We start from the raw sequence: 9,440 nt of genomic DNA on the forward strand, positions 1-9,440 counted from the left end.
GTAGTGGAGCACGTTGAGAGCTTCAAGTTCCTTGGTGTCCACATCACCAACAAACTATCATGGTCCAAACACACCAAGACAGTCGTGAAGAGGGCCCGACAAAGCCTATTCCCCCTCAGGAGACTGAAAAGATTTGGCAAGGGTCCTCAGATCCTCAAAATGTTATATTGAGAGCATCCTGACTGGTTGCATCCACCGCCTGGTAGGCAACTTGCTCGGCTCTCTGAGACTGCAAGGGCACTACAGAGGGTAGTGCGTACGGCCCAGTACATCACCGGGGCCAAGCTTCCTGCCATCCAGGACCTCTATAGCAGGCGGTGTCAGAGGAAGGCCCTAAAAATTTCCAAAGATCCAGCCAACCCTCACTCAAAGACTGTTCTCTCTGCTACCGCACGGCAAGCGGTACCAGAGCGCAAGTCTAGGCTTCTTAATAGCTTCTAACCCCAAGCCTAAGACTCCTGAACAGCTAATCTAATGGCTACCCCAGACTCATTTGCATTGTCCCGTCCCACCAACATTTCTAAGCTGCTGCTACCTTCAGTTTTTTATCTATGCATGTCACTTTACCTCTACCTACATGTACATTACCTCAATTACCTCGACTAACCTGTACCCCCGCACATCTGACTCTGTACTGGTACCCATGTATACAGCCTCGCCACTGTTATTTTATTGTTGCTCTTTAATTATTTGTTCTTGTTCTTTTTCTATTTTGTTCTTTTTTATTTTTTATTTTACTTCTGGTTTTTAATAAATACCTTAACACTTATTTTTCAAAACTGCATTGTTTGGTAAGGGCTTGTTAGTAAGCATTCACTGTAGGTCTACACCTGTTGTATTCGGTGCATTTGACAAATATGAACTTAATTTGATTTGCAAGCTTATTCTAGATCTGTACCTAGAGGTAACATCCCCCCAGAGCGAATTGATCCTGATAGCAACACCGGACTGATGTGTCTTTAACAATCCTAAAAAGCCCCTCTAGAGCAGTCAAGATTGATCAAAACTGCAGTGTGTGGTCATGTCTGGGCCACGACTCTTTCCCCTTGCAAACACACTGAGAGGCTGTGTGTAGTGGACCTGCTGAGGTGTTGTGGAAGGCGACCTGCTGAAGGGCTGTGGTAGCGGGCCTGCTGAAGGGCTGTGGTAGGGGCCCTGCTGAAGGGCTGTGGGTAGGGCCTGCTGAAGGGCTGTGGTAGGGGCCTGCTAAAGGGATTGTGTAGGGGCCTGTAATGGGCTTGTGGTAGGGGCCTGCCTGAGAGGCTGTTGTAGTGACGCCTGCCTGAAAGGGCTGTGGTAGGGACCTGCTTGAAGGGCTGTGGTAGGGGCACTGCTGAAGGGCTGTGGTAGGGACCTGCTGAAGGGCTGTGGTAGGCGGCCTGCTGAAGGGCTGTGGTAGGGACCTGCTGAAGGGCTGTGGTAGGGGCCTGCTGAAGGGCTGTTGGAGGGACTCTGCTGAGAGGCTGTTTGGGAGGGACCTGCTGAGGGGCTGTTGAGGGGCCTGCTGAAGGGCTGTGGTAGTGGGCCTGCTGAAGGGCTGTTGGAGGGACCGCTGAAGGCTGTGGTAGGGGCCTGCTGAGGACTGTTGGATCGAGGGGCCTGCTGAGGGGCTTGTTGTAGGGCTGCTGAAGGCTGTGGTAGGGGCCTGTGAAGGGGCTGTGGTAAGGGGCCTGCTGAGGGCTGTGGTGGGCCTGCTGAAGGGGCTGTGGTAGGGCTGCTGAGGGCTGTGGTAGGGGCCTGCTGAAGGCTGTGGTGGGCCTGCTGAGGGGGCTGTGGTAGGGGCCTGCTGAAGGGCTGTGGTTATGGGCCCTGCTGAGGGGCTTGTGGTAGGGACCGCTGAAAGGGCTGTGGAGGGGCCCCTGCTGAAGGGCTGTGGTAGGGGCCTGCTGAACGGGCTTGGCTAGGGGCCGCTGCTGAGGGGCTGTTGGAGGGACCTGCTGAAGGGCTGTGGTAGGGGCCTGCTGAAGGGCTGTGATAGGGGCTGCTGAAGGGCTGTGGTAGGGCCTGTGAAGGGGCTGTGGAGGGACGCTGCTGAAGGGCCTGTGGTAGGGGCCTCGCTGAAGGGCTGTGGTAGGGGCCTGCTGAGGCTGTGGTAGAAGGGGCCCCCCCCTGCCTGAGGGGCTGTGGAGGGACCCTGCTGAAGGGCTGTGGTAGGGGCCTGCTGAAGGGCTGTGGTAGGGGCCTGCTGAGGGGCTGTTGGAGGGACCTGCTGAAGGGCTGTGGTAGGGGCCTGCTGAAGGGCTGTGATATGGGGCCTGCTGAAGGGCTGTGGTAGGGGCCTGTTGAGGGCTGTTGGAGGGACCTGCTGAAGGGCTGGGGTAGGGGCCTGCTGAAGGGCTGTGGTAGGGGGCCTGCGAAGGGCTGTGTAGGGGCCCTGCTGAGGGCGGCTGTGGTAGGGACCTGCTGAAGGGCTGTGGTAGGGGCCTGCTGAAGGCTGTGGTAGGGGCTGCTGAGGGGCTGTTGGAGGACCTGCTGACAGGGCTGTGGTAGGGGCCTGCTGAAGGGCTGAGGTAGGGGCCTGCTGAGGGCTGTGGTGGGGACTGCTAGAGGGGCCTGTGAGGGCCTGCTTGAGAGGGCCCTGTGAGGGCCTGTGGAGGCTGTGGATCGAGGGCCTGCTGAGCGGGTGTTGTAGGGGCCTGCCTGAAGGGCTTGTGGTAGGGGTGTGAATCGGGCTGGTGGTAGGGGCCTGCTGAAGGGCTGTTGGTAGGGGCCTGCTGAGGGGCTGTGGTAGGGACCTTGCTGAAGGGCTGTGGTAGGGGCCTGCTGAAGGGCTGTGGTAGGGGCCTGCTGAAGGGCTGTGTAGGGGCCTGCTGAGGGGCTGTTGGAGGGACCTGCTAGAAGGGCAGGTAGGGGCCTGCTGAAGGGCTGTGGTAGGGGCCTGCTGAAGGGGCTGGTAGGGGGCCTGCTGAAGGGCTTGTGGTTAGGGGCCTGCTGAAGGCGCTGTTGGTAGGGGCCTGCTGAAGGGGCTGTTGGGGACCTTGCTGAAGGCTGTGGTAGGGGCTGCTGAAGGGCTGTTGGAGGGACCTGCTGAGGGACTGTTTGGATGAGGGGCCTGCTGAGGGGGCTGTTGTTAGGGGCCTGCTGAAGGGCTGTGGTAGGACCTGCTGAAGGGCTGTGGTAGGGGCCTGCTGAAGGGCTTGTGGTAGGCGGCCTGTGCTGAAGGGCTGTTGGAGGGACCTGCTGAGAGCTGTTGTAGGGACCTGCTGAAGGGCGGGTTAGGGCCTGCTGAAGGCTGTTGTAGGGGCCTGCTGAAGGGCTGGTGGTAGGGCCTGCTGACAGGGCTGTGGTAGGGACCTGCTGAGGCTGTGGTAGGGGCGCTGAGGGCTGTTGGAGGGACTGCTGAGAGCTGTTGTAGGGACCTGCTGAGGGGCTGTTGGAGGGAAGACCTGCTGAGGGCGAATTGTAGGGACTCTGAGGGGCTGTTGGAGGAGGGACTGGCTGAGGACGGTGTAGGGACCTGTTTGAGGGGCTGTGTAAGGGGCCCTGCTGAGGGGCTGTTGGTAGGGACTTGCTGAGGGGCTGTTGGTGAGGGCCTGCGAGAGGCTGTTGGATCGGGACCTGCTGAGAGGTGTTGTAGGGACCTGCTTGAGGGGCTGTTGTGGGAGGGACCTGCTGAGGGGCGTTGTAGGGACCTGCGAGGGGCTTGTAGGGACCTGCTGAGGGCTGTTGTACGGGACCTGCTGGGGGCGTTGTAGGGACCTGCTGATGCGCTGTTGTAGGGGCATGTGAGGGCTGTTGTAGGGGCCTGTGAAGGCGTTGTAGGGACCTGTTGAGAGCGGTTGTAGGGACCTGCTGAGGGGGCTGTTGGAGGGACCTGCTGAGGGCGTTGTAGGGACCTGCTGAGGGGCTGTGTAGGGGCCTGCTGAGGGCTGTTGTAGGGGCCTGCTGAAGGGCTGTTGTAGGGACCTGTTGAAGAGCGGTTGTAGGGACCTGCTGAGGGCTGTTGAAGGGACCTGCTGAGGGGCTGTTGTAGGGACCTGCTGGGGCTGTTGTAGGGGCCTGCTGAAGGGCTGTGGTAGGCTGTTGAGGGCTGTTGTAGGGGCCTGTTGAGGGCTGTTGGAGGGACCTGCTGAGGCTGTTGAAGCGACCTGCTGAGGGGCTGTTGGATCGAGGGACCTGCTGAGGGCTGTTGTAGGGCCTGTTGAGGGGGCGTGTTGTAGGGGCCTGCTGAGGGCTGTTGTAGGACCTGCTGAGGGGCTGCTTGTAGGGGCTCTGAAGGGCTGTGGTAGGGGCCTCGTGAGGGCTATGTACGGGGCCTGTTGAGCGGGCCCTGTTGGGGGACCTGCTGAGGGGCTGTTGTAAGGGACCTGCATCGTGGACGGGCGTGTTGGATCGCAGGGACCTGAGGGTGAGCGGGCTGTGTAGGGGCCTGTTGAGGGGCTGTTGTAGGGCCTGCTGAGGGCGTGTGTGTAGGCCTGCTGAGGGACTGTGGGGCGCTGAGGGGCTGTTGGATCGAGGACCTGCTGAGGGCCATTGATAGGGATGGGAGGCCTGCTGAGGGGCCTGTTGTAGGGACCTGTTGAGGCGATGTAGGGACTGCTGAGGGCTGTTGGGAGAGGACCTGCTGAGGGATCGAGTGCGGACCGCTGGGGGCCGTTGTAGGGACCTGCCTTGGGGGCTGTTGTGTCAGGGCCACTCGCTGACGGGGACGTTGTAGGGGCCTGCTGAGGTGGTTGAGGACCTGCTGAGGGACTGTTGTAGGGACGGCATTCGCTGCTAGCGAGGTGTTGTAGGGACCTTCTGAGGGGCGTTGAGGGGACCTGCTAGGACGTTGTGGACCGTGAGGGGCGTGGACCTGCTGAGGGGCTGGTGTGGAGGGCTGAGGCAGAGGCCTGCTGAGGGACTGTTGGAGTGGACCTATGCGAGGGGGACTGTTGAGGAGGGACCTACTGAGGGGACTGTTGGAGCGGACCTATCGAGGGGACTGTTGGAGGACCTACTGAGGTACTGTTGGAGGGGACCTCTAGAGGGACTGTTGGAGGGAACCTGACTGAGGGACTGTTTGGAGGACTGCTGAGAGCTGGTTGGGGACCTCTTAGGGGCTAAGGGGCCATCAGGGACAGGATCTCAGTGACGGGAAACTAAGGGGACCGAAAATGGCAACTCCAATCGAAACACACACATACAATTCTAATTGTAGACCGGGGCTACACACACAAACACACACACACAACAAAAACACACACCCACAACACCACACACACACCACACACACACAACAACACACACACACACACACACACACACACACAACACACACAACACACACACACACACACACACACACCACACACACACACACACACACACACACCACACACACACACACACACACACACCACACACACACACACACACACACCACACCACAGGATAAAATAGCAGATCAGTCCCAACACACACACCCTGAGCTCATTACAAATCTCCCCTCTGTGCTGACGAACAGTTGACACCTTAGCACCCTCGAATCGTTTTCACAGTTATCAAACTTCCTCACCCCTCTCCTCCCCACATCAACTCTCAGTGGAGAGGATATGGATCTCTGAAGCTTGTCTGCTGCGATAGAAAGAGGTCAGTACTCCATCTTATCAGGCGCCTCCCGACCAACTCCTATCTTAGCTGTAATTGTTCCCACTAGCTATCTGTCCTAGCAGCAAGCCAAGCAGCTACGCTCTGTAACCTTTGAGAGACGAGCCGGGAACTTTTTTAATAGGAAAGTGAGTTAGTCTCCCGTTTCCCCTTAAAGCCAAGGGGTCTGTCATCACTAATATCTCCCTCAATCACACAGATGGCTATCTGTCTCCCGGGGCCTCTTTTCCATCTCCCAGTCTTTGTAATAAACATCACGCATCAGTCAGGAGCTGTGAATTACAGCCGCCTGTGTGGGGCCTTATGCCTTATGTGTAAACCTCAGTCAGAGATCCACTCACTCTGGCTGGCATCACACCTTTAAATACAATATTATCTCAAATGGATGGAGGTAGGATAACCAAAGGGAGTTTGGGGGATGGGACGGGGGTTCCTGTGCTTTTGGTTTGGGGATCAAAGTTTTATTGGTGGTGGTTGAGGTGAGTTACCCACTTTACTATGTGCTAAACTTAGAGCTCCTGGAACTGTGCTGAATAAATCCAGTCAATTATGGTTTTTAAAATAATGGATTTAAATAAATAAATACCACAATAACAAGAACAGGACAAGGGAAAGGGGCACTAACAGACATCATAGTACAGTGTGAGTTCAGTATCTACTGAAATCTGTTGGAGCTTTTGTTCTTTTTGGAGTTTTACCTCAGAGTGTGTGCCGACTTGGAGGACAATGGACAATGGAGTGACCCCAAAGGGGAAGTCAGACCTACGGCCAGCAGAGCACCAGAGTTCTGTAGTCTACAACAATAAAACAATGCAGCTCTGCAGTAACAGAGAGATAGAGCAAAGCATCTGTAAACAAAGCACTGCTACTGTAACGCTCGTCTGAAGAAGTGGACCAAGGTGCAGCGTGGTAAGTGTTCATGATTGTTTAATTACTCAGAACACCAAACAAAAACAACAAAAAGAATAACGAACGTCACGTTCTGCAGGCTTCACAGAGCTAACAAAAAACAAGATCCCACAACATAGGTGGGAAAACAGGCTACCTAAGTATGATTCCCAATCAGAGGCAACGATAGACACAGTCGGCCAACCACAAAGAAATACAAAACATAGAATGCCCGCCCCACATCACACCCTGACCAAACTAAATAGAGAAATAAAACGTCTCTCTAAGGTCAGGGCGTGACAGCTACACTATATAATATTGGTAATAATGAAAGTTATTTGACCATTTGACCCATGTTGGAATCAACCCCATAACTCTAATTTTACAAGCACCATGTTCTAACCAACTGAACTATTGGAACCACAATAAATATCCACCAGGAAGTGGTCATAGATCATGTGTGCTCTACTCAAATACCCAGAGGGTACAGCAACAGAGACCACAACCTCAATGACCTGGGGTGTCCTGTACAAGACTGTATCTCCACCTGGGTGGTTTCACAGTAAAAGGGTGAGATTGAGAGATCAACAGGAAAGAATGCTGAGGATTTATGCATGTCAAGTATCTCCTGTCAGGAGAAAAAAGGGATGAAATACAGGCAGGGTTCCATAATAAAGAGAGGAGGGGGTGTAAATTAGCCTTCTGTGGCATAATGAACGAGTTACGACCAGTATCTCTCCCATCAGTTAAATAAAGGTTAAGTCAAATTTAAAAAATACAAATCTCTCCCATCATATCCCCAACAGTGGCCTGAAGGGAGGAGAGACTGTGACAATCCTGGAGATAGTGGAGTTCATTATGGCTACCCTTGGGGCTTCTGCAGGGGGGGGGGGGTTCTGTTTAACTTTACTGAGGTGTCTTGACTGAGTTCTGACATCAAATCACCTTGGATAAACAAACATTTAGTGATTGTCTCACTAGTTCCAGATACTCCCTGGTGCACACACACACACACACACACACACACACACACACACACACACACACACACACACACACACACACACACACACACACACACACACACACCACACACACACACACAACACACACACAGCCTAGTGTGTTTGTGTGAACTCTTCAAATACTATTTTTGCTCACAACAACATAACCCCTCCAAAAACTGCTCAAATAAAATGTCCATACCCCATATATATAGGGATGAGAGGGATGGATGGATGGAGAGAGAGAGTGAGATAGAGAGTGAGAGAGAGAAAGAGAGAGAGGTAGACAGCATGTCCTTTCTCTCAACCTCACAGCTATTCCTGTTCATCTCTTAGAGAATTCCCCCTCCCCTTCCCATCCCCTCCCCATCCCTTCCCCGGGACACAGTCAGTGGATGGACTCATTCCTCTAGAACAGTCTATTGACAGTGTGAGGTGGGGATCAAAAATCTATGCGAGCCCACTCCTACCATCACCTGTCATTACCTGAGCCAGGTAATTCACTGGGGCAATCTGTACGTCCCTCAGGGTTGTTTTTAGTTGGCTACCTGCCCCCCCCTAAAATATCACTGAGTACCCCTGAGGGTGGGACTCCCTGACCTTCGACCTAGGGGTCCTCTGGTTAATTACTCCACACCTCTCCAGAATTCTGGAATGTTCTGTGCCAAGGGCCAGAACATTGGGAAGGGGGAAACTGTCAAGACTGTTTCCTGAACTCTTATCAGGGAAGAGGTGAGCTACTGCTCAAGTTAAAGTTACGGGCCTGTCGTGCGAACCTAGTGTGTACTGCACAAAGTGGGTAAACTACTAAACGTGTGCAATACCATYGGAGGGGTTGAACCCAGGAATTYGTAAATGAGAGATAGGAAATAAGAGATGGATTCAGGGTCCCTGGGGAGACGGACACTAGCTTGGAGTGTGTTGACWGTAAACATGGTGGAATCATCCTCTTCAGCCCAGTGGTATGTYTGCAGGCTGGCTGACACTATAGTTGCCCCCCAAATGGCAACCTATTCCCTATACTGTGCACTACTTTTGACCAGGGCCAATTAAGGGCTCTGGTTAAAAGTAGTGCACTATGTAGGGAACAGGGTGCCATTTGGGACGCACWCCATCTTCCTGACAGGAATAGTGCTCTTTCCCCAGAGGAATGCTACCTCATTCCCATTCCCAATAATGTGATGGTATATGTTCTGATGAAGGGGAGAGGGGACAGCCAAGCGGTAGGATGATCTATATACTGGTCCTGTGTCCTGCAGCGTTTATTGGTTTCTCAAGGACATAATGACAGCCAACGACATACATTACATTTCATTACTGTAGCGCCCTCGTCTGATCCAGTAGAATCATCCTTCATCTTCCTCTGCGTCATCCCTGGAGCCAATAGGGGCTTCCTGTGTCGTCTATGTCACTGTCACTCTCCACACGCCCTGAATGGTAGAGGAATCAACTCAGAGCCACCTTGACACAGAATTCACCATGATTGATGATGATTGCTTTTCATCAAAAGTCGTGTAAACCTWGATTTTCTTCCATCTACCCTAGTGACAATATTACCCACAATGTGACACTGTACATTTGCGTTTCATGACACGTCCAGTCCTCCATGCTAATGAGTTAATTATGCTGAAGACATGGCACGATTCATTGGCCTATTTAAGTCATATAAGGTAGAAGTGGGCCAGGTTTGCTGCCGGGATAAGAAGTCCATTGTGTGTGTTGGATGAAGGAGTATAAAATAGGGGAAGGCGTTTGAAAGTGAAAAACGATGTGTGTGGTGCCAGTGCTCACTCTAAGGGTTTGCTGGCCTGTATAGCCAGGCCAGTGATGTTTTAAGGAGCATGTGGTTTTGAAACAAGTCTGTTTGGGTGCAATTAAGAAATGAATAAAACTGGAGTTTTCTAAAGTAATTTCGTTGTGTTCTTTCCTTCCTGAGCAACTGAAAAAGGGGATGGATGT

At 53.4% G+C, this 9,440-nt stretch overlaps 1 protein-coding gene across 1 annotated transcript; it reads right to left on the bottom strand.

Moving 5' to 3' along the window:
- Positions 1 to 1,019: 1,019 nt before the first annotated feature.
- LOC112074268 (uncharacterized) lies at positions 1,020 to 8,853 on the bottom strand. Its single transcript, XM_070440452.1, has 4 exons — positions 8,800 to 8,853; positions 4,611 to 4,843; positions 2,114 to 4,561; positions 1,020 to 2,004 (listed from the first exon to the last, which is right to left on the bottom strand). Exons 1-4 carry the CDS (start codon positions 8,851 to 8,853, stop codon positions 1,020 to 1,022), a joined length of 3,720 nt encoding a protein of 1,239 aa, XP_070296553.1.
- Positions 8,854 to 9,440: the final 587 nt, after the last annotated feature.

The sequence above is a fragment of the Salvelinus sp. IW2-2015 genome, unplaced genomic scaffold (assembly GCF_002910315.2).
Source record: "Salvelinus sp. IW2-2015 unplaced genomic scaffold, ASM291031v2 Un_scaffold2552, whole genome shotgun sequence".
Taxonomy (NCBI): domain Eukaryota; kingdom Metazoa; phylum Chordata; class Actinopteri; order Salmoniformes; family Salmonidae; genus Salvelinus; species Salvelinus sp. IW2-2015.

Bases quoted from the DNA above. Each gene is read 5' to 3' on its own strand.
- LOC112074268 (XM_070440452.1), bottom strand. From the start codon at position 8,853: ATGACGCAGAGGAAGATGAAGGATGATTCTACTGGATCAGACGAGGGC. The intron at 4,844-8,799 runs GTAATGAAATGT...CCACTCCAACAG, and splicing joins GATCAGACGAGGGCGCTACA to TCCCTCAGCAGGCCTCTGCC. The intron at 4,562-4,610 runs GCAGGTCCCTAC...ATCCCTCAGCAG, and splicing joins CTGACACAACAGCCCCCAAG to GTCCTCTCCCAACAGCCCTC.